General features: G+C 36.2%; 1 protein-coding gene across 6 annotated transcripts in view; it reads right to left on the minus strand.

The window, feature by feature from the left end:
• KHDRBS2 (KH RNA binding domain containing, signal transduction associated 2) overlaps nucleotides 1-26,414 on the minus strand; it is a 678,558-nt gene that overhangs the window by 343,222 nt on the left and 308,922 nt on the right. For all 6 annotated transcript variants that reach the window (XR_010126724.1, XR_010126723.1, XM_054492856.2 and 3 more), the window contains exon 4: nucleotides 6,445-6,591. Coding sequence is in view for 4 of the 6 variants with exons in the window: in XM_054492856.2 (XP_054348831.2) it covers nucleotides 6,445-6,591 (147 nt within the window). In the remaining 2 variants the exon portion in view is untranslated. The remainder of the gene's footprint in view (nucleotides 1-6,444; nucleotides 6,592-26,414) is intronic.

The following is a 26,414-nucleotide window of genomic DNA, read 5'->3' on the forward strand; positions in this document are numbered from 1 at the left end:
TAATCGAACTCTCTTTCTCTCTCTCTTCCTCTCCCCCTTCCACTTTCTCTCTTTTTCTCTGTCTCAGTAGATAAATTATGCTTGTTTGTATGGTGGTGGTCTTTGCCAGCAATTCATTTTCGTTGACCCTAGGAATATCACTTTCTGTTTGATCAGTGTTTCCTGCTCTATTGTTGCCACCATCCTTCCTTAAACACATTACTATCCAATCTGGTTTCCCATTTCCAGTAGCTCTCAAATAAGTCTTTATAATCTTTTATCTTTTACATTTTGGAAATAGTTTTCTGGTTCTTAAATTTTACCAGGTCAGTGGCTCATGTAACATACCTTGCTAGAATTGTGCCTGGCATATATTTGGTGTCCAGAAATATTTGTTGTGTTAATTAGTATGATCTATTCACCTGTTTCCAATTCTTTTCTCAGATAAAAATTATAAACCTTATTTAACAGATTCTGATTACTGAGCACCTTTTCTGCTCAATCTCCAGTAATCATGAGTCTTTATGGGTCGCATTCATCTAAAAGCTATTTGCTGGTCAGTGTTGACATATGATGATTATGCCAACTACTTCTTTTATCTGTCTTCCAAGTTATGTCAATCAATTAGCAATGATACAGTAGTCCTGGAGTTCAATAATAATAATCATGATTCTTACTATTATTCTATTGTAAGAACTAATAAGAATTTTAGTTTTGTTCTAAGTTGAAAGCTTGTATTATCTATTACAACTTATCAGATAAGAAGAAATACTCCATAGATGATTACAGATGTCTTCCAAGAAAATCAGACTATTATCATAGTGCTATAGCACTATAGCAATACAGGAAATATTTCTGAGCAAGTAATAATTACATAAATACATGTGGATTTGTGCTTACTGCCATTAGCTACCACACTATTAGAATATGATTAGTTACAAGAAAGAAAAGGGAATTAACTGGTTTTGAGACAGCAATGTGAGGGAACTCTTGACAATATTTTAACAACCACAACAATGAAGGAATGAAATCTGGGTTATGGATTCTGCTTCCCTCTCTGCATTGAACTTTGTTTTTAAATTCTGTAACCAATCATTCTCTTGCTTGTAGAATATTATTGCTATAAATGTTGAACTCCTGCCATCAGCCAGTCAGAATGTATCTGCCATCTCTCACCTTCTAGGTCTTGCCATTAATCAGTTACTTTTGCTGGCTGGTGGGGTTTAGTTGAATACATTGTTTTCCCTATATATTCACCTGTATAAAAGACTGATCAGCCCGGTGTGGCGGCTGATGCCTGTCATCCCAGCATTTTGGGAGGCTGAGGCAGGTGGGTCATCTGAGGTCAGGAGTTCAAGACCAGACTAGCCAACATGGCAAAAGCCCATCTCTACTAAAAATACAGAAATTAGCTGTGCATGGCGGCATGCATCTGTAATCCCAGCTAAGGCAGGAGAATCACTTGAACCTGGGAGAAGGAGGTTGCAGTGAGCTGAGATTGTGCCACTGCATTCCAGCCTGGGTGAGAGAGTGAGACTCTGTCTCAAAAAGAAAAATAAAAAATAGACTGATCAAATTTTCACTTTTTCTCAAATTATAGCATCAATTTCAGGGACACATTTTTATATGTATCATCTTCTAAAACTTTATAACTTTTTTTTAGTGTACGAAAGTTTAGATCTATCTACTAGACTGAAAATCCTGCTTCCCTTTTCTATTTTTCCTTACATTTACTTACTTCCCAGTATGATTGCCGTTAGTAATCAGTGGCATTTTCCAATTTCAGAACTAGGATTACAGTGTTTGAAGAAGGGAGGCAAGAATATCCTCCATTTGCTTTTGCCGTTAAGAAGAAAAAGGTTTTACTTTTTCTCCATAGTCAGGCTCTTGGTAGGTTTCCCAGATGTGTTACCAGTATCTCAAACTTGAAATGAGATAATACACCCTAATTCCCCCATTTCAAGAATCACAGCCATCACTAAGACACACATCCAACTAATGCAGGAAAGAAAAAACCTGGAATGATATATATTTTTTCTGTCTTAAATTGACTTAAAATCTTATATATGTGTCTAGTAACAGATACACACATACACACACACGTTTACATAAGTATAAAAGTTATATATATCTTTTCTTTAAATTATACAGACCTCTAGTGATAATCACTAAAGACTTAAGCCTGGCATGGCAAAATTTTTCAAGTTCTGTCAACTCTGCTAATATTGTAAGGCTGTGCAGCATGCTGTGTTGGGAAGATTCTGGGCCATGATGGGCCAAGGTAGAAAAGAGAATCACAATCTCTTAACTATGTCAATAGGATAGTTATTGGAAGAGGTAAAAAAAGCAATCTATTTGTTATCCACGACCTAATCAAATTATCTGTGCAAAAACTCCTCCTTTCATCTTTTTAATGAAAGAATATATAAACACATAATGAGCAGAATTTCATTGAACACTTCATAATTTCTAATTATGAGACAATGTACGTTTCAGTCATGAGTTAATAATTAAGCATTAGTAAAACTTATTAATTCAATTGAATTGAAGGTGAGAATAAGCCAATTTAGGAAAATAAAACAGTGTTATCATTTTGAAGTAAACTACTGACAAGGATTAGAAATAGGGAAGTTGTATTCATGGTCCTAGGTAGTATTATTCACAAACTATGGTGTAAATGTCACCCCCTAGAGTTGCACAAGACATAACTCTCACAACCATATGTGGCAATCCTGGTGTCTGAACTATGAAAGAACGAAATAGTATAGAATACAATAGTGGCAATACTTGCTGACCTCTTTATAGAATATAAAGAGGAGAGGAGTGCATCAACATTATTGAAGCATATATTAGTTTAGGATTTTATATCCTGTTTCTCGTTACTCATCAAATAATTTATTTTACAATTCTAACCTGTATTTTTTAGATAAATAATCAAATATAATGAAAACTTTAATACTTCACTTCCCAAAAGTACTAGAGATTTAAAATTAGCAATGTTCAAATTAAAGGTGTTTTATTGACCCTTGACACTCTACTTGTTTTGAAAAGACTACAGTGTGTCTGGGCGTGGTGGCTCATGTCTGTAATCCCAGCACTTTGGGAGGCTGAGGCGGGTGGATCATGAGGTCAGGAGTTCGAGACCAGCCTGACTAATGTGGTGAAACCCCATCTCTACTAAAAATACAAAAATTAGGTGGGCATGGTGGCATGTGCCTGTAATCTCAGCTACTCGGGAGGCTAAGGCAGGAGAATCGCTTGAACCCAGGAGGTGGAGGTTGCAGTGAGCCGAGATCATTCCATTGCACTCCAGCCTGGGCGACAGAGAGAGACTCCATCTTAAAAAATAAGTAAATAAATAAATAAACAAATAAATAAATAAAGACTACAGTGTGTGAATGGAGACCAACGGGCTGGAAATTTTCCCCAGGGCAATAATAATTCTTTTGTCTTCAGCAATCCACTTAAAATGCTGAAAGTGGGTTGTTTACCAACATCCTAAAGCACTCAGACAGCTCACAAGGAGTTCTATGTTCTAAAGTTGGTTATCTTAGACAATTACAACCCTTGGACATACAGCAGGTTGAGTAAATTCCGGATAACATACAAGAGGTAGAAGAAGGTAAAAAGTCCTACCATGGAAAATTACTCCCTTTCGTAGAAAAACAAGATGTCAGTGGAATTCCAGAGTCTTGCCCTATATTAGCCTTCTTTGTTGTTCTAGCATGCCTCTTACTGCCTAGAATTATTCATCTACAATGTTTGCAAATGTTAATATATAGAAACGTTAGTATTTCTGTGGGCTTTAATATCAAATATCAAAAGAAACTTAGATCACCAAGTCATTTCATAGAATAAAAAAAATTGGCAGTTCATTTTTGCCCCTTGCGGTTCTCCCATTCTTTGCTTTCTGCTGATGCAAGCAAGGCAAATGGGATAAATTTATGACTTTCATTGATGGGAAAATTTACTAATAAAACATTGAGAGACATATCAGAATAGCCGTCATGACATTTATATTCTAGCATAGAAATCAAAGATAAGCAAGATGCACACACACACACACACACACACACACACACACACACACAGATATAAAATATCTGAAGGTGATAGGAGCTATGAGGAAAATAAATAAGTGAAAAGGACTAGGGTATAATGGAACAATGAATTATAATGTTAAATAGAGCGGTTAGTGATACTATGTTCAAAATATAGTAAGACTGCATGATAGAAGGTAAAGGGGGCAGCTACTTTAGACTGTGTGGTTGGGGAAGAGTTTTCTACAAAGCTAACATTTAAGCTGACAGCTGGATGCTAAAGAAACAGCCATGTCAACACTTTGGAGAATAATCTTCAAAGGTGCTTAATGAGCAGTGAGCCTGGACTGTTGAATGAACAAAAACCAGCATGTCTGAAGCGCAGTGAATAAGAAGTTAGACACACAAGATGAAATCATAGAGGTAGGCATGGCCAGGTCACACCAGCCATGATAATATTTTCATTCTTCATCTGCGTCTGTATATATGGTGCATCTTGACTGTGGGGTATTAGCCCCCAGATTTTACCTGGATAGCTATTTTATCCCCTGCATCACTCCTCATGCCTATAGTCAGCCATTCCATCATTCCATCAGTCAAACTATCAAGTAAATATTTGTTGTGCTAGGCATGATGCTAAGATGGGGATACAGTGTTGGCCAAAAGGGATACTGCCAGCCAGCCCTATCCTCACACAGTATATATTTCAGTGGAGAGTATATAAATGAAATAATTACAAGAATCATTATGTTTAGGAAGTGAGCAAGTGAGATGTATTACTGACATTTCTAATAAAGGAGTGTTAACTTAGCCTACAGAGTAGGATATATACATACATATGTGTGTATATATACATATCAATTAATAACTATGCAGAAAGTCATCCCTAGATATTTGTGTTATATTTTCTGCAATATATTTAAACCATCCATTAATATTCTGCTTTATAATTTTCTAAGTCCTTTCAAATGCATTACCCCATTTAATATTCATCATAACTGTGATAGAGGCTGGTCAATGATAATTATCTTCATTTTAAAGATGAATAAACTGAAGCTTTGAGAATTTAAATGACTTGAAGTCATGTAGTATGTTAGTAATGTACAGTCCTAGTCTCATTTCTATACAATGTATGCTACCAGAGGTCTGGTCTGAACTAAATACAGTAAAATTCCTTACTCAATACAGCACTAGGCATTTAGTTTGGAGGCAAAAGGAAAATAAAACATAGCATCCCCATTCTTAATAAATATGAGATCTAGTTAGGGAGATGTTCAGATGAGCATCAGACAATAAATTGTGCAGAAATTCAGTGTGCATATGAAGTTAAGGAATAATCAGAACAGTCTGCAATTATTCTATAGCCTTGCCTTGACAGAAATTAATTTTTAAACTGGACATATAAATAGATTATGTGACTAGATTTTGATGCTTTTAAATTCTTGAAATTCTCTGGTTTTATTTTTCTTTTCCCATTCTTAAAATCACTGCCAATCAATGAACCTTACCCACCATTTCCTCTTAGTTTATTGCTTATTTAGAAATCTACAGTTTCTTCATTGTGCAGATCTATCTTAGCTGTGTGCTTTCTCTGTTGAAGACTCTGCCAGACACTCCAGAAAACTTTACTCAGCATTCTCTTCTACTTATCTTATTCCCAGCTCCAAGCCTGATGCCAAGATTTCTATTTGAATGACTTCTTCCTAGAATGCTAAATTGTCAATCTTTAGGAAAGCTTCATTCATTTAACCTTCCTCTATTTCTTAGAAAATCAGTAGAGAATTCTATTCAGTATGCAACCCTGAATTTGTTGCCCTACTAAATAAACATTCTCTGTTGCCCTCACATGGTAGAGTGAGTTTATTTTTCCAATTTTTGTTTAAAGTCAACAGATGTCTGGCTTTACTAATATCGATTATTTTATATTATGTTTTATTATGAGGCAACACCTGGCACACCATCACATGAAAATACATTCGATATGTTTAAATGATATCATTGTCTTATTTCAAATTATTACATATCTGATCTCTTTCCCTTTCCACTATACCAGGAAATACTTTCCCTATTAATTGTAAATTGCAAAAGACAACCTTTCAAGTGATTAAGATGCAATAAAAAAGTATACAACTTCAATTATATATTTCTGTTTATAAACATGTCTTTTTCTTCATGACTATGAACCGATGCATGGCATGACACCAGCATGACAAACATTGATGTGAAACCATTACTATATGGCAACATGCCAGGTCCTGTGTTAAGTGGTTTTGGTATCCTATTTTATTTTAGCTTTGTATCGACCTGTGGATAGATCATTGGTTTGCAATATGAGTTTCCTTTTAAAAAGTCAGTGAAAATCAAAGATGCATTTTAAAATAGAAGCTGATAAGAAACATCTTTGTAAAAAATGAAAGACACTTACAGGAACCAGGAATTTTTTAATCTCTTCCAATGCATGACTCATACGTGAATAAGCTTCCCCAGGTGGAGCAAACACTTCAATTAATACATGAAGCTCATCACTCAAGTGGGCATATTTGGCTTCCCCACTCTTCCTTAGTTCTTCTTCCTGTGAAAAAGGTTATTTTTAGAAATACAAATCCACTCATTTTACATTGATTCCACATTTACTGAGGATATGACAAAGGGGTATAATTTAAGCAAATTTTCCATAAGTAGAAAGAAACCCTTTGAGAAATAAAAATCTGCTACAAGCCATTTAAAGATTTTAAAATCATTTTTGAGTGTTTGAATGATTTTAAAAACTGGCATAATTATCATCTACAGCAGATTTTAATCAGCTAAATGAAAACGTTAAACCCCTGAAAATAAGTCACAGAATTGCCATTAACACTGTAGTCTACATGACTACATTCTGGAAGGGAAGAATTGTTTTGTGCTTGATGTTTAGCATTTTGCAGATTGTAAGTGAAAGATTATTACTGTGTTCTTTAAGAAAACTAGAACTTTCTAGCCACTTTTTGAGAAGTTAGGAACGTTACTTGATCGTGATAAAAAGTAGAGTAACTATACAAGTCAAGGCTTACTTCCAAGTCTATGTTCTCACCAGCCCGGATTATCAGCAAGCCTCATACCCACAGCTTTTCTATCGCTTGCTACCTTTATTTATTTATTTTGTCAACAGGGGAATATTAAAGGGTGGTTGTTTAACATTTTGCTGGCATTGATTCTGCATGGGCTACGTAACTTCTGGTTAACCAATAATACTAGGTTGGTGCAAAAGCAATTGTCATTAATTGCTTTTAATGGCATTATTTTTAATGGCAAAAACCGTAATTGCTTTTGCACCAGCCTAATACATTTTTATTGGAAGAGACTTTTCCTAGTATTGTGCCCAAGCCATTATTGAAACCTGGTTAATTCAGTACAGGTGTACAGCAAATCAATGTGTGATCCATATATTTTGTTAATGTATACGAAGTATTTTATACATATCATCTGTAACCAAAATCATTTTGTACGTATTCACATGTTTCAGATTATGAAACTGTGGTTAGAAGACTTAAATAGCTTCATCCAATTCGGATCCAGACCCAGTTCATTTTGCAAGCAGATTTGCATTTTTTAGAATTTCAAGATGTAAAATGTGGTGGAAAAGGTAACATAAATAACATTAATTATGTTTTATCTTTCTTGTCCCTCACAGAAACAACCAGCAGTTACTTCACTAAATTTCAAAAAATAAAACTAAACATGTAATTCTTGGTTTTATGTAGAGATTAGAGACATGACATGAATAGACCTTACCCGGATTTAAAAAAGAACAAATTTGCTGTTGATGTCATGTGAGTTAACTGTATAACCCATGTTAATGTGAGTGTTTACTTGATTAGAAATGCTCATTTTGTTAAAAGATGAAGGATCCATGAAAGAGATGGGAAGGTATCCCTGCGTTCCTGTATATATACCCTTCACCTACTCAAATCCTTCTGATAATAGCACCTTGCAGCCTGGAAATCCACTCTTCACTTCTCTAAGGATACTTTCAAACTCTACCTAGGACTTTTCAACTTGAGAGCTTTTCTTAGTGCCCAATTATCAGTTTGGGGAGGAGAGGCAACACTGGACTGAATGAAAATACACTCATGAGGTGTAGCAAAGATTTCTTTTCTCTTTGGGTCCTGCTAAGGTGCAAGCTGCTTGTTCATTCTGGGGCCAGCTGGTTTGGGCATACATGCTGAAATAATTAAATCAGAGATTTCTTGACACTGTCCCTTTCTATTACTTCCTATGTTGATTCCCATTCAGTTATTTTTGTGTTACCCTCTCCTTACACCTAGAATTTCCTAGGGAACTGAAATAATTTTCAACTCTGTTAAGCAAAATAATATGGTCATTGAGTGACATTTCCTAGAGTGACATGACTAGCTCATTATGGAGCTCAATAAAATGAAGAAAACGCAGTTAATTGACCCTACTATCCTTGGAAGATACAGTGGTGATCATCATTTGCTACTTGGGATGACCCTTCGGAATCACATCTTCCATAAGCAGTGTGTCCAATAATTTTATAAACCGATAGTGCTCTTTGTAGGAAGATTATTGTGCAGGAAAAGGTTTCTAAGTTGTCAAGTTAAGGATAGTAGCTACCTGCTTTTTGTATTTTTATGAAGAATATATTATAAATTGTTCATAATCTAATGTGGAACACATATTCCTCCTTTGTTCTACTCTAGGTGCTGGTATTTTGCCCTTCTAGATCCTCCTGTGAGGCATCACACCATCACCACCACCACCAGAAATAACTCCTGAAAGTTTAGAATGTTAGTGGGAAATAACTTTTATATTGCATTGATATGAAAAATTGTAGAAGTTTTATAGAAAATACGTCTTATGTTGCCTGGTCAAAGCTGGCTACATTTGAATGGGTTTCTTTATAAAAATTTGTTTTAATAGACTTGTAATCTGAGGGATCAAAATTGATGCCCATTTATCAACTAAGATGGGCCTAAGGCTAAGGACACAATAGTTACTTAGGAGTCCAGTGTTCAGGACCCAGATGGCATGGCAAATTTCCAAATTCCTACCACTACAAGGAAAACTACACCTTAGCTAAACTTCCTAACAATAGAGCTCTCAGGTTGATTTACAACCCAAACCATCACAGCTCTGCAGGACAGAGGACTGACCTTACAAATATTCTTTTCTGATTAGCTATTGCAGAACTTAAGCCAGTTTCAGCCAGCTTATAGGGGCTGCACACAAACTGTCTTTGTGTACTACAGTTCACCTTTTGACATAAAGAGCTGAATTCCATGTCATTTCAATGCTAAAACCTCACCTCAGAGTGAACATAGGATGTATGTTATACACATATTTACCCACTGGGCATACCCTCTCATAAATATGTATAGCTTTTCCCTCAAAACATGCTGAATATGTATAATACAGGCCCTGTGAGGCATAAGACCTAACCTGTCCTTCCCTTCTTTAAATAAAGAGCACCTTAGATCCACACTGGAGAGTTTCTCTTCTCAATTTGCAAGTTAATGCCAATAAAGCTCTCCTTTCTACTATTTAGCCATCCTGGTGGCCTTTCAAATGACAAAATATATATCAAAAGATTACTGATTCAAAACTAGAGTTTGATTTTTCTCTGTTAAAACAACAAAGTTTTCTTGGATTACTGGTCTGCCTTTAATAAGAAATTATAAAACCTTTTCTTTACCTGTTCGGTAATCTGCCTAGAAAACATTCTGTGTCTTATCAGAATAATTTCCTATGCTTTATGTTAACATTTATCACATCTTTAATTATTTATGAGAACCAAGTCCTCTCACTTAAAAAAAAAAAAACTGAGTTTTTTTTTAATTTGTCTGTTTGTTGTTGCTGTTTTTCTCTCCGTAAATATGTTACCTCCTATACTTACTTTTGAAATCTTGTATTGTCACTTAAGTGGATATCTAAAGTATTGTTTCACAGTGACCTGTGATCCTATTTAACGCAGTGTTCAATCTTTTGATATTTTTGACAATTTGCAAAAATCAAATTCTAAATGAAGTCTGCTTGACCCCAAACTAACTTAGATTTTTCAGAGAGCTCCTGGAAAATCTCTAAGGATTCATGTTCTCTCAGTTTGTAAAAAGAGAGATGTTAAACTAATTAGGTTCATTTGATATGTTAAAATGTATGGGAAGCATTGCCAAATAAGAAGAGATACTTAAATTTCCTTATATTTGTATGGGTAGATTTTATTGTTTCAGAAATTTTATGAAGTTCCTAGGAATTGGTCAATAACCTTGATCTCCCTGATATGTCCTGGTATAATGTAGTCAGTCATAATTCTATGATTTAAATTCCATAAATTAAATATTGTATTCCACAAAAACCACCAAAATCCTTTGTCAACTGTGTTATAATGAATTCACATCAGATATTTAACATGGCCATTTTAAGCTTTTGTCATTCATAGGTAGTTACTATTAATACCAAACTAAGAAGCAAATGCTCCACTCAGATGTGGCTGATGACAACAGTGTCAAATTCTTGTGAATTATGTAATTTACCCTAGGTAATGTGATGAAGAAATAAAGTCACTGCAAATATATATATATCTTACTCTGATGCTTTCCTGAAAGCTCTTGGAAGCAGCTACTGGATAGCAGGCTTTGTCTTTACAAAAAGAGATTCCCTCTGAGACCCATGGAAAGGACTATAACAGGTACTCTGGGATGCAACCTTCGGATGTCATTATTTAAATACTTTTAAGAAAAGGGGCCAGGCGCGGTGGCTCACGCCTGTAATCCCAGCGCTTTGGGAGGCCGAGGCAGGCAGATCACGAGGTCAGATCGAGACCATCCTGGCTAACACAGTGAAACCCCGTCTCCACTAAAAATACAAAAAATTAGCGGGGCGTGGTGGCGCATGCCTGTAATCCCAGCTACTCCGGAGGCTGAGGCAAGAGAATGGCATGAACCCGGAAGGCGGAGCTTGCAGTGAGCCGAGATGGTGCCACTGCACTCCAGCCTGGGCGACAGAGCCAAACTCTGTCTCAAACAAAAAAAAAAAAAAAAAAAAAAAGAACATACCACAAGACTGATTAAGGATTTTCAGAACTATAGTGGAGACACTGAGGAGTTCATAAGACCCCTCATAAAATTAAGCAGAACAAGAAGTAATTATATGGACCTCAGTAGACTAAGAAAGGTTGATTGAAATTTGTTATGGCCTTTGTTTGAAACAGTACTGGTTCTTTAATGTCCTGTTTTCTGAATTTAAGGAACTCTTTTCTCTTTTCTCAAGCTATTTATACTTCATACCATTTGAATTGATGATACTTTTATAAACAGAAATGAAATATTTATCTTTTTCTCTTTGTCTAATTCCTTCAGAATTGGGAAACTCTTATTGAATATTCTTATTTTCATGGCAATACAGTTGCATAAGTCCAATAGGAATGGGAATCTGTTCTCAAAAAAAAAAAATTGGAAACTCATTATATAACCATAGTTTGGACTGGAATGTCATATTTGACAATTATGTGCATCAAATCAGATGTGATCAGGCAGTTTTGAGTAAATAATGTTTTTTTCTCTTTTTTTTTTCTTTCTTCCTTTTTTTTTTTTTTTTTTATAGTGACTAAGTCTCACTATGTTGCCCAGGCTGGTCTCAAACTCCTGGGCTCAAGTGATCCCCTAACTGTGGCCTCCCAGAGTGCTGGGATTACAAGCGTGAGCTACCACACATGGCCATAACTAAGACTGACTTTATGGAGCCACTGCTTACAAAGGCCTCTTGGGAAAACTGGCCTGATACCTAGATTACAGAGTTTCTAGCCTTTAAGATAAGTAACAAAGGTCACTTCTGGATGGGCTTAGGATACTTGGGATAGTCTGGGGACCTCGAGAAGAGAGGAATTCACCAAAATTTATAGGATAGGTTCTGCAGGTGAAGTAGGGTGGTTGGTTCTTGGCTTGGTTTCATAGCATTGAGAAGGCTTTTAAAAGTCCAATCTGAGATTCCTTATGTTAATAAAAAACTCCAGCAGAGGAAACTTGAAAAGATCCATGTGGTCAGTTATCATTATTGCTTCACTTAGGTTATAATCAAGCCAAATCAAATGTAATCAGGACTTGTTTTGCAAACAAGAATAATTTTCCTTTGATTATCATTGATTAAAAATGAGGTGTACTGTAAAGACAAGATTTATATTTCAATGGAAAACTATAAACCACTCTTACGGGTTATTAGATTCTAATCTTTATTGTTTTTTAGCTACTTGCATCTCTTTGTAAACTGGGTCCTACCATCTTCTTAATTTTGTCATCAATTAACAGTTCCACTTTTTCTACCACCCTCCTCACTTGGAATCACTGAGAACTAAAACTGCCACTTTCCCAAAATCCTGTAACAAAAGCTTTCTGAATTCATATAAACACCAAAAGATTTATTGCTGACACAGTTTGGGACACTGAAAAATTTCACCAGAACACTTGCACCTTCCATGCTGTGCTCCAGAAAATAACCATGACTACAGCCATACCACTTCTGTTCTCACTTAAGATACTTAGAGCTCAACATCAAGAACTCTTCTCAGTGGGCTATACTATGAAGTTAAAAACTGGATTTATCCTATGCTTCAATCATTAATCTTTTTCTGTTTCCCTTTTACAGATATCATATTTCACAATTTTTAACCTGAAATTTCTCCCCAGAGCAATCAATCTAGCTTTTTTTGTGAAATTTCTAGGGAAGTTTCAGATGGGAAAAATGTGGAGACCCATTTGGAGCCCCAGGGTTCACACAAATGTTATTTTAAAGTGAAAACAGTTGAGCTAAAGAAGCAGAAAAAAAATACGTTCTGAACATCCATAATCTTACTAAAACAGAGATTTACCAAAGTCAGCTACCACAACCCCTGACTCTGGAGTGGTCTCCAGTCAGGGAGGCTCTGGCCTTAGGCACTAGGACATTCCAAAATATTGTGTAAACAAGCCTTATCAGAAACGTCCATTCATTAAAACCTGAAAACTTCCCTTCCCTAAAGTTTGGTATATAAACTTTATCTCCGGCTATTCAGTGAACTACTCAGTACTGAGCAACTGCCACATGCCTGTGTAAGTAAATTTTGTCATTTCCTCCGTCAATCTGTTGTCTGTTAACTTGCAAGCCTCCAACTGGACCCAAGTTAGAATAGGAAGTGCTTCTGCCAACATTAAATATGCATATTCAGTTATAATTCATTTTAAGATAAAAAAAACTACGCGATTAAAGTATGCACCACATTACATATTTGTTCTGCAATTATAAGCACAAACACAGGCTATGTAAATAAACAAACAATAGAAGGTTGTAATCCAAAAGACTATTGTGGTGCTCATAAACAAATCAGGATAAGTAACCTTTTTGACAATAGCCTCTCCCACCTAGTCCCTCCTATGGCTTGTTACCTTACTGGATAATGGTTATGGGCAGTTGCATAGGTTCTAATTAGGATATTTCAACTTTAGGAGAATCAATAGCTGTATAAATATAATGCTTACTCTTTTTTGCCCTGAAATCAACCTTATGAATCTTTACAGTCCAAAGAGAAAGGTCCCAAAGACTGGAAACTTTTTAGTAATATGGGTTAGCCTCAACTGTCATGATTTTAAAGACCGAAATATTTTATTTATTTTTTTTACTTCTCTCTGTGTATTAAAACAAATATTTCAAAACTCAAATTTCAATATTTCAAATATCAACCTTTTCTGTAGAGATTCTTATATAGCCCAGGGTCCAGCAAGAGCCTTGACCAGAAGTTAAAAGCTGCCTTAGAACTACTAACTGTGGGAAACTGCAGCAAGTAGTTTGCTCTTGTGGCTCCCAGTTACTTCGTACGCAAAAGAAGAGGAGGTAACCCAAGAGGAAATTTTCAAATGTTGCTATAGGGAGTCACAGGGGTTCCAGAAAACACTTCAGGGACCACCTTGGATCAAAATGATGATCCTTTCCTATGCATTCAATGACATCAGCTCAAGTTGGACCTCGTTATATGTAAAAATTTCAGGTGAGACGATAATGTTCTGCAAGTCCAATAAACCAAAAACAATAGACAACATTAGACATGATGATGTCTCAGGTTTCTCACAGCTTCAGTAGTTTATGACTTAGCACGTGACTTCCCTTCACGGGCATCCTGATACTTAGAACTTCAGTATTAGAAAATACTATGATCCAAATACAGTGTCTTCTATGATACATGACCAGCAAAATTAAAAATAAATGACCGCTTTTATGTTATTATTTAAGCATCTACAATAAAGACTTTCCTGCATATTTTATGTACATATGTAATTTAATGTTTATAGAACCATAGAAACATTGGGTGGATTTTGGAAGCACTAGAGTATAGTGGTTTTAAAAAAAATGAATTTTGGAGTCAGATAAATCTAGATTTTAATTAATAGCTCTGATATTTATTATCTGTGATGTTTGAAGAAAGTTGTTTAATTTTTAAGCTTTAGCTTCTTAATCTGTAAAACAGGGAGACTGCGGACCTCTCATGAAAAGATGAAATGAGGTAACATACATAAATCGCAAGTACAGTGCCTGGCATACTATAAACACTCAAATAAGATTAAAGTTTTTCTCTCAGAGAAGCTAAGTAACTTGGTTGTGTTTATTCAGTTAGTAAGGGGTGTGAAAACGGTCTGCCTTATGCCAAAGCCACACTTTTATGTTAATGAATGTTTATTCTGTACATTAAATTCACTTGAAATAATATAATTACAAAAGTTTCCAAATTAAATTTAAATAAAATTGAATGTTACTTTGGTATAAGGAAGAGTGTATCAGTTTGATATTGGTTTAGTTATTAAGTTAATTTAAATGTGTAACTTTAAGGAAATATATACTTGAAAATTATTTTAAACCAAAAAGCTCAAGCGTTTTAGAAAGATAAGGAAAAATAAACATCACTATATTTCTTAGTCTGGTCAGGTTGCTATTGCAAAATACCATAAACCGAGTGGCTTAATCAACAGACATTTATTTTTCATAGTTCTGAAGGCTGGGAAATCAAAATCAACATGCCGGCAGATTCCGTTCCTGGTGAGGGCTCTTTTCCTGGCTTGCAGAAAGGTCACCTTATTTTTGTATCCTCCCACACATGGCAGAAGAGAGAGGGCTCTGGCACCTCTTCTTACAAGGGTACTAATCCCATCATGGGGGACTCCACCCTTATGAACTCATCTAAACTTAATTACCCTCAAAGGCCCCACTTCCAAATACCATCACATCAGGGATCAAGGATTCAACATATGAATTTTGAGGGACACAAACATTTAGTCCACAGAATCATGTGTACTTTCTTGAATTTGTACCTTTCAAATAAACTGTAAGGTTATTATCTACAATATGTTACATGGATCACATAACATGGACCACATATCATGGACCACATATCATGGCAATTAACAGTAAAGTTTCTATTTCATGATAGCCAGAATTAAAAATTCCAGCTTTTCCACTTAATACTGTGTAAACTTGGGCAAGTGACTCCACTATTTCAGCCTTCGAATTCCTCACCTATAAAATGTGGGTAGTTATAACAGTAGTAACACAAGACCAAATCCAATATTACTCTTACTAAACAGTATTATACGAAGTATCTTAGTTTTAATACAATATGCTAAATTATATATGAACCAAAAGAGTTAAAATTCTACAATCTCAATTAATTTCACAGGAGTAGCTCTTCCAAGGACAGGAATAAACCAAATAATAAAAAAGTTGAAAACACATGATATACTGTATATGCAAGTTTTATACTTTTATTTTTGCTTTAGCAATTATTATTGTCATATTTTACCTCAGAGGTATAATTTACTAAAGTGCTTTTTGCAGGCTTTTTCTTCTTGATGCCTCAGGGAGCTTTCTTTTAACATAAATCTTCTTCAGAAATAAATAAATCTATTGTCTGCACAGCTTTTACCATCAAGAAATTCAAATAAACACACATTTATTATTTATACCTTAGCCTGAATGGGATTGTTCTGAATCCCCAATTTAAAGACATTTTTAAATAGGCATATGTGGAAATTCTTTCATGACAGAACAAATTAGTTGCCCCAAATTTACACACACAAAGGGTTTTTGTACAAATGGATGTATATAAGTGCATGATAGACAAGCAATAGCTAGATCCTAAAGAGCACCTCAAACTCTTGTCACTTCACTTCCAAATGCCTGCTCTTTTTAAATTAAATGTGGCAAGAATTCTTCCAGGATCAGGCCATCCATACTCCAAATGGTCATCTATGAGAAGGGAAATCTTTTCACAATTACACATCCATACAATACTCACTAGATTCATGAAGGGCACAGAAAGTACTAGAAGCATCAATAGAACCAAGGGTGATATTTTAAAAAGTAGCCCAGGATTCTGAACACAGAGAAGTGGTTAGTGCCAAACACAAGTGATTAGTGCCAAACACAAGTTTACTTATCTTGAGTTTGTAGTCTGTGGGTTTACTAGAGAATAGGAACCTTAAATCATACACTCTAGGCTATATCAAGGATGGTTAATTCCTCAAATAATAAAAGGGTGTTGTCCAAACAGTGAAAGAGCGTCTTGATACAGTAAGAACAGCTGTTTAATCAAGGAAAAGAAGGCAATTAATCTTGACCAAATGGAATCTACAGAAAAGTTGATACGTCTTCACTCTGAATTAACATGAGAGACTTGTTTTCCTACATTTCAGTTGCCTATTAATTAGTGTACTCACAAATACTTGTTTCATGGAACAGGGCAATATGGGAGTACACTTATCTCAATGAGCTTCTCTTATCTTTTCTTTCTCAATTCCAACTAGATACAAATGGGCTTTCTTAGGGTTCAGTAGAAGAAACTGGTCTAAGACTACAGAGGTACTTGGAAAACAGTGTTGGAATCTAATGACAAGACATAGAAAGTGGGGAGTAGGTGCTGGGAAGAAACTGGCACTCAGAGATCTCTGGACTCGCAGAGGAAGTGCATGTAAGTGTACTAGTTCTCCCTGACCTCAAAAGCTGAGAAGAAACCAAGAAACGGGTTGAGTACACTTTGCCTTTGAGACTGGGAAAAATCAGAAAAACCGAAGAGCAAAGGTATCAGGGCATCACAGGCCCACAAGGGTGAGAATCACTTTGGTTTCCACCATTTGAAGGATTCTAACACTACTGTATTTCAACAACCATATCTACACTAACAAATAAAAACAGCAACCAATACTAGCAGTCATAAAGAGGAAAATCAGAAAGAACATTTGAACACATGCCATTTGAACACATGTCAATTGAATTGCTGGAAGAAAAAGATGAACACTTGAAAAAAAACATTTTTAAAAGAAGTTGAGGAGACGAAATTCAGACACAAAATTTATGGTGTTAAAAGACATGATTTACCATGTACGGACAAATACAAATTAAAAATCAGAGGCTAGATTCTCCCTGTTGAAAATAGATTTCCCCACTCTCCTTTTTCTCAGAGCATTTATGTTAGAAAACTTGTAATTATAAGTGCTTTCTCCTCCCTTTGAAATATATATAAATCCTTTTGGAGACTAGATAGGCCTTTTGTCAGGTTTATGACCTAGTAATGTCTTTCCCAAGGGCTCAGGAAACCATCTCTTTAAAATGTAAACATCATTGGAGATAGCATCCCTGTCTCCCAGTTTCTGTCAAAGGATAGGAGCCTAACTTTGTGGATGTCTTGTTCCAAGTTGCAAAACTACTTCCTGTCATAAAGATACAAGAAGTTTGTTTGTTTTTCCTTTGGATAAAGCCAATTAGCTAATTCAGATGGTCACCCCAATTGCCAGGTAAGGTTAGGGTGAATTATGTTTATTAAATGGTGCTGTCACATTCTCTTACTTGGGCCTACTTATTGTTTTCCTTGAAAACACATATGTAATGGGTTGTATCTGCTTGGCTATAAAAAAGTGTGAGATTTCTTTCTGTCTTTGCAATCTCTTAGTAGATTGCCTGTGATGTGCCTCACATTCAGGTTTAATGCTCATTCACTAATAAGTGTTCACTTTCTCTGGAAAGAGGAGAGTTTTTCTGGGTTGGGAGAAGATTTTTGTTTTTAATTGTATTTCCTCATCACCCATTGAAACAAATGGTAACAGATGCTGTTGATACTCTGCTCATATCCCCCTGCCTTACTATCTCCATGCAATCAGCATTGATTTGTCTTTTTGCCTGAGGGCTTGCTCTGGCCTGTGGATAGCTCCACCCTAGCATAGAATAGGGAAGAAATCTGCTTTCCAAGTCTCAACTGGTGACTGGGGCGGGGTTGGGGAGGAATTGGTGTATAAATAGGCAAGGCTGTTCAACCCTTGCATGTGCTAACTGGTATGTTCTTTCTCAGAGTTCTGTGGTGGAATAAGCACCAGTTGCCCACGGTTTTAACTTGCTTGAGAATGCACGCTCTCTGGGTTTCATTCATTTTCTTATTTTACTTCCTCATGCCTCTACCTGGACCACCAGAGATCTTCCAAACAAACCTCACATAAGTAAATTTTGCCACAGTCCCTCTGCTGGGGGAACTCAATCCAAGGTAATTCAGTAGATTAAATTAAGAAGATAGCTGAAATCAGAATTTTTGTCCAGAAAGTTTAAATGCAAAATAAAGCCATGAATTAACAAAGATGATGAAGGAAACATTAGGGAGGTGGAGGGTAGACCCAGGAAAGTTAATATGGCAATAATAATTTTTAAAAAATCTACTTATATAAATTCTACAAAAAGAAAACATAAAAATAACAAAAATGAATAATGAATGTGCTGATTACAATGGCTTATTTAATTCCACACTTAATTGGAAAGACTCACAGGGTATATCACATTAAAATCTCTGAACGTGAAGTAAAACAAAATCAAACAAGAGCTCATACAAGCTTCTAGAAGTAGAACTACACAGAAAAAATTCAATTGGCATTGAACTTCTCATTAATGAAAATTTGAATTTAGAAATAAGAAGAATAACATCTTCTGAACAGCAAGCTCTGTGCTGAGTACTTCACACACATAATTTTATTTTGTACTTCAGAAACAGTACCTAGCATTTGATAACCTTTCTTTTTTTTTGAGACTTGGTCTGTCACCCTGTCACCAGGCTGGAGTGCAGTGGTGCAATCTCGGCTCACTGCAATCTCTGCCTCCTGGGTTCAAGTGATTCTCCTGCCTCAACCACCTGGGTAGCTGGGACTACAGGCACGCACCACCATGCCCAGTTAATTTTTTGTATTTTAGTAGAGACAGGGTTTCACCATGTTGGCCAGGATGGTCTCAATCTCCTGGCCTTGTGATCCATCCGCCTTGGCCTCCCAAAATGCTGGGATTACAGGCATGAGCCATGGCGCCCAGCCTGATAACCCTTTTTTAGCATTGAGAACTACATGACTCCTGAGTTCCCAGGACCGTGGATGATTATAGTATAATAAGGCGATGTGTCATCATTTTGACTTTTCCACTATAAAATATGATATTCTTCCAGGAAATACAATGTTTAGACCACCTGGAATTAAGTCCATTAAAAAATTTTCACTAATGCCAACAGAAAAAGCCTATTTCTAAGAAGTCTCAATAGCCTAAAATTAGTGAGAAATTAAAACGCTCTGAGTATATGCCAAATAAAGTAATAAGCAAATCAAAAGCTGTTTGTCAAGAGCATCTTTGTAGATAGTATTTTGAAATCACTTTATGTAGCATGCTGAGTCTTAGGGTAGTTGGGTCCTGTTTTCTATTTCAAGAAGAGGCATCCTCATGAAGAAAAGGCTTAATGAAGTCTGAGACAGGCAGCTTTGAGTTTGGAATAGGGCCCAGGAAGAAAGATGGGTTGAAAAGAAACCTACGAAACCAATTAAGAAATGAAGACAGCTAGTGAGCTGGGCAAGAGGATCTCAATAAAGTAATCTTCCCCAAGTAGATATTGCCAGAATCACTTCTGAGCCTTATGATGTTGAAAGGGTGAGTTGTCACTGCCAACCAATAATGGAAAAGCAAACACAAGTGAGTCTCAGCTGGCAGGGAGCAATAGGCCAAATGCCTCTTTCTGAAATAAATTTTCAAGGTGGAATATCAGTTTCTGGGAGGACATCTTGTTTGTGGAGGAGCCAGCAGCAGGATGCCAAGACAGCTCTGACCCAGGTCTCTGAATGGAGTGACTAAGCCAGAGAGGGGAAAACAAGAACAGCACAATGAAAGACTACAAAGGCTGCTGAAGAAGGTCTTGCAGAATTGTATAGATGCTGCCCACTGGGAAAGCAATGGTTGCAGACTGATCAATATGGCCCTACACAATGTCATATGGAAAGTCTTACTTTGGACACATGCGTTATGCTGTTTATCAGGCAAACGGACTGAGAAGTAAGCACCATTAGGACCTATAAAGTGGCTAACCACTTACTAGAATATAGCTGGTATCAGTGTGAAAGGGCATCCAAATTTACAGCATGTACTCAAAGTCAATAAATGCCAGGAGCAGAAAATATATACTGCTGCTACTTTTAGCTTTTGAAAATCAAACTTGATCATATTAGTTCCTGCTTACAAGTCTTGGCTAACATCTTGTTTACCTAAACTTCAACAATTTTATCTTGGCATTTCAGACTTTTTAAATTTGACACTGGTTTAGCTTACCTGTTCCATCTTCTGCCATCTCCTTTGTGAACACCATTTTTTAATCATAAGAAAATACTCACCTTTCTTTGAAATTACCATCCTCTTTTAAACCTTTATGCACATTTCTTCTTCTTGCAAGGTTCAGATTGAATATATTTAGCTAGACTCCACAGACTCAGCAATGCAGAAGTGATTGCTCCATAGTATCTTCCATGTAATATCTTCCAAATGATATTAGTTCTCAAATATTTGGTATTATGTTACTAATATCAATTGTATCCTGCCTCAGAATATTTGGCTCCATGGGTCCTTTTAAACATGGAGTATGTTTTTCTGTAGGGGTCTGACGTGTGTGTGTGTGTGTGTGTGTGTGTGTGCACGCGCTTATATATGTAACCAGAGTGGGAACAGTGTAGTTAACTGAGGCTTTTAAAATCATATATAAATGGTTAATAACATGTATAATCTCTATACACATTTGTATTAATCATTTTAATCAAAGAAACAGCTTTCTGTTACCTGGAAAACAAGTATTTTCCAGGGGGAATGAAGGACACAGAAATTTGACTTCTTAAATATTGCAATGTCTTATCAAATGATCTTTTTCCCTTTCTATCCTTTATTTTTGTAAACTTAATGAATGATCTACCAACACTGGAAAGTACAATCCTAGCACCAGAGATGTCTGCGAACCTGTAAGAGATAGAGTATATGGGAGGAAAGGTGTACTGGTGCCCTTCTGTAACTAAGCTTCAAGCGCAGTTGCTTACCAGGAAACTGATATGATATTGAGGCTGCTACAAAATTTCTCTTGGGCCCTAAAAAGCCCCTTTGCAGAATGTTTTCTCAAAGTCTGCAAAATTGATATTTTTGGGAAAAGTGTAAAGGCAGAGTATGGGAGGAAGAGCAAACGCCTGGATATAGGCTCCCCATAATACTTTATACTTGTTGGCACACATCTTATTTCATATGGCCCAGAAAATATGTTTGCCAGGAGAGAAACTTTTCCCTACTAGCCATGACAGATGTTTTCTTCATAGTATCACCGAAAACCTTTCATCACCACCTACCTGTATTTACATAGGGCTTAGACTCGCTCTTTCTTTACTCTAGGGCAGTAAGCATATTGAGATGCTACATAAAAAGAAAGAAAAATAATAGCTTAAAATAAGGAGTATTTATCCTATAGAACTGATAATTATAAAAGAGATACAAAGATATTAATAGAGTCTGCAAAGTTTTAATCCAATCTCTTCTCAGCATATCCCCCTCCCCACCACTGCTATCCTCAAAAGCCAGCATGCCTACAGCTATGGCAGTCAGCGGTAATGAACATATCTGGAGAACTAAGATCATGGTCAGGAGGGCTACAACTGCCCTCTACTCCTTCAGCCCCATAAAATCATATATATATATATATATATATATATATTTATTTATTTATTTATGTAAGCTTATATATTTAGCTGCTTGCTCCTGGTGGTAACATTGCTACAGCTCCGAAAAGTAAAATGAACGTATATTGGCTATCCACAATGTCCTACAACAACACTAGGGATTTCTCACCTATGAAGTTATTTAAACCTTGTAATAGGTTAATGTTATCTGCATTTTGACTCTTAAGGAAACAAAAGATTTTTTGACTATACCAGACTAAACTTTAGGAAATGGATTGACTCAAATGTTTAGCTCAATGATAACTGTCAAACTCACACGTGATAATCATATTTTACCTCATATAACAAAATAGAAAGTAAAGTCAAGCCTGAGGCTGGTTCCTGATCTACAGGGTATTTTGCTATTTATCTTGCTGCCTGCTGCTCAAGGAACTGACTGGCAGGAATGCAGCTGTTATTGGTACACAAGAAACTCCCCTTAGTGAGCTAAATTTAAGGTGCCAAATAAATTACAATTTTCTTGATCTCAATGATCTCAGGAATTCTAATAAAGCCTTAATTCTCAGGGAGGATTTCTGCAAGGAGGAGTAATCCAAGGATATGGTCACTTCAGTCTTATAGATTCAAAGACTCCCTTTGACCAGAATAGGCATAGGGATAGAACTCACCTCTAAAAGAATGTCTTTCAAGACCAGCATGAATTGACAGCAGATTACTTTTATTCCAGAGTTAGACTGGTGAGAAGAAACTAATCATTTTCTTAAGAATCCTCTACGATTCCCCTTTTGAGACTGCTCACATCTGCCTGAAAAACAAGGATCTGGAAAGATGGCCTTGATGGTTTTGCTCTAAACAGTCACTAACACAATGTTAATGTATTAATGTAATAAATATTTAAAATGCATCTTCTTGTGAAGACTCTGTGTTATGAGTTTTTGGGGGTGGTCTCTGACCTGACAGAGCTCATTGTTTACATAGAGAGATAAGGCAACTACATATAATACATTCTGGTATGAGATAAAGGTCAGAAGAAAAGTTATGGGAAGTTTATTCATGGGCTTATATATTCATTCAGCAAAGTTTACTGAGTAAGGATGCAAAATATTTATTGTAAATGCAATAAAAGAAACAAAAGGAGTGGGAAGATCCTGGTAAAATGGTGTACTATTTGGACAGAGTGCGTGTGGGGTCTTCGTGGTGAGTAATGAGAAGGTGCTTACCTCCAAGGACCCAAGGGGCGAGTGGGTGAAGCAGTATTGCAGGCACAGAGGAGAAGGGAAAATATTCTAAGGGAGGCAGGAAAAAAATGGGCATGTCTGAGGAATAGAAAGAAAGCCCATGTGGCTTGAGCATAGAGAATAAAATAGAAAATGGAAGCAAATAAGGTTTGAAGTAGAAGATGTAGACAACTAATATAGGGCTTTGTAAGGCCACAATAAAGGGTTGATTTTTCCTGCTTTTGAACCCTTTATCATGGCCTACAAAGCACTATATTATGTATAATATATAGGGTATCTATATGTTGCTTATTAGGGGAGATGGGGACCTTGATCCTGAATTTTGCACATGTAGCTAAGTGTATCACCAAAGGTACAATTAATCGAGAAGAGTTGAATGGTAAGAAGTGTTCAATTGTCAAGTGATAAAATTGCTAATATATCAAAATATTAGAAAAACAAGACTTTATCCTAGAAGTGACTATTTTTGCTTTACTTTTTAACATATTTAATGTCCACTTGTCTAATATACAAAGTATGATAGAAGAGGTATTGGCTCAGCTAGGCTTTGAAGAATGTCTGGGATTTAAAAATGAGCAGGGAGCAAGGAGCAAGTCAAGAAGAAGGAACATCAAGAATGTAATCTCACCTGCCTGTTTGCTTTGGGAAGTCCAGGGTTATAACACTGTTTTTGTCCAATAATTAATGGTACTTCCTTTCACTCTCAGAAGCCACTCAAAAGGCAGGCATGCAAGGGGTCCACGTGATCTCACGTGCAAAAGTCAGGGCGAGTCTGAATGTGGGGACTCTGTAGTTATAACTGAGGGATTGGACTTCAGTTATTTTAACTGAGTATGGGGAAGGATATTGAAGATATATGAGGAGGATAATTAGCACTATGTTTCAGAGAAAAAAAATCAGCTAGTAGTTTATAAAATGTATCTGTCCACTTTTAAGTTGATTCACCACTCTTCTCCCCACCAATTATCTATTTGTAAATAGATGCCTTAAATTTATGTCTTTTAAGTATTATCTTACAAGGATCTTTATCAGTTACTTAATTTTAAATGAAAAATTACTGTTTGTGAAAAATACATTTGTCTAGACTTCCATCAATGCATGCTAGCTTGAGAAACTTATAGATCATCTAATAACACTGGTGAAAATGGAAAAGAGACAAAGAAATTGAACACAAGTATAACTATTTCTGGATCTATGACCTCATGACTGGCTATGTGAACTGTCCTTAAAAGATAACTTTTAAAAGCAATATCATCATATTTAATCTGTCTACAGGGCAAGTGTTAAAAATGTTTTAATACTTTATAAAAGGGTATCTGTGACTTGGAATGAAATCTCCAGTTAGAGCATCACACAGAGTTTCAAAAAGTATTTACATGAAAATAATTTAAATGGAAATGAAAATGATGTGCTAAGGAAAGCTTTTAAATGACTCAGAGATTAGCCAAATGAGATACTGATGTCAAGAGTTTGAAGACATTAAATACATGAGACAAATAGAAAAATAAAACACTATTTAAATCTCTCTCTATCCAATTTAGTTAATATCGTTAAGTGGATATTTGCTATTATATCTATATTCATACTTGTCTTGATAATCAAGTTTGCTAAATGTTTTTTTTGGGCCTTTTTATTGGCAAATTGGGTGTTCACTTTGCATTTTGGATTATGTTATATCAAGGAACGGTTAGTAGAGGGCAAAATGGAAATGTTCCTCCTCTGAAAAGGCAACTTCCTCCAGTTCAGGCACTCTGATTTATCATCATTTTCTCTAAATTGAATTAAGCCCAATTGAACTTTTTACTTTAACCTATTGCTCTTTTTGAGTCACATATAACTTTAATATCTTTTCATTGTGATAGCCTTTTAAATATTAAACATACACACTCTCTTTTCCCCCTCCTCTCCCCCGGCCCCCCGGAGATAGAGTCTTCCTCTGTCACCCAGGCTGGAGTGCAGTGGCATGATCTCGGCTCACTGCAACCTCTGCGCCCGAGTTTAAGCAATTCTCCTGCCTCAACCTCTGGACTAGCTGTGATTACAGGTGCCCGCCACTACGCCTGGCTAATTTTTGTATTTTTAGGAGAGACGGGATTTCACCATGTTGGCCAGGCTGGTCTTGAACTCCTGACCTCGTGATCTGCCCGCCTTAGCCTCCCAAAGTGCTGCGATTACAGGCATGAGCCGCCATGCCCAGCCCATCCACACATATTTTTAAACTAAAACATTTTCCATTATTTGTTTTCTGTGTTAAAGCATGTTTTGCACCTTTCACCATCCTGGACTCTCTAATTCTGATAAATTCTAGATTGTTAATATTCTTCTTAAAGTGTAGCTTTTAGCTGCCTACAAGTTTAAATGTATTATTTTGTCACAGGAAAGAGAAAATAATTATCACCCTATTGATTCTGAGTGCAAAGGTACATAACTACTTGGTAAGATAGGATTGCCCCACACTTGACTCCTCTTTGACTTATAGTCAATGGAGACCTCTAGGATTATGTCACATGTATTGCTGGATGCTCGTAAGTAGTATCACTGATATTCTGAAATCAGCTGTTAAAATTTTTAATTGAAATAACTAAATGCAACCCATTATTCAAGTTTATCTATACCAGTTTTTCCCAAACATCCCTCTCCAGGTCCCTTCTCTTGCAAATTACGTAAGGATGTGATTGTCATTGCCATCTAAGCCCACTGATAAAATGACCTTACCTAAATTTAGGAACTTCTTCTAATTTAACACCAATCCATGTAAATGAGCACTTTCAGGGTTTAACCAGCTATGAATCCTCCTAATCCTCAATAAAGCTCTTGAGGATATAGTGAGCAGCATTATATGTATTGACTCTGGAGAATGTTCTCTCAAGGCCTTGTTCCCTACTAACTCCCAGCCCAGGTTACATGTTATTTTCCTAAGCTCCAATGACATTCTGTTGCCATTCTCCAAAGGTCAATGACACGATTCTACAAGAAATGTACAGTACTACAGAAGAGAGAAATAACTACTGCACATTCAGAAAGAGTTAGATATTCCAAAATATGACTAAGAAAAATGCTTAGAACAAAGAAATTGGAGCCTAAAATCACTGGAATTAATCGGCCTGGTTTACTAATGTTCTTTAAAGTTTGGAGATACAGCAATTGTA

This window comes from Pongo pygmaeus, chromosome 5 (genome assembly GCF_028885625.2).
Source record: "Pongo pygmaeus isolate AG05252 chromosome 5, NHGRI_mPonPyg2-v2.0_pri, whole genome shotgun sequence".
Lineage (NCBI taxonomy): Eukaryota > Metazoa > Chordata > Mammalia > Primates > Hominidae > Pongo > Pongo pygmaeus.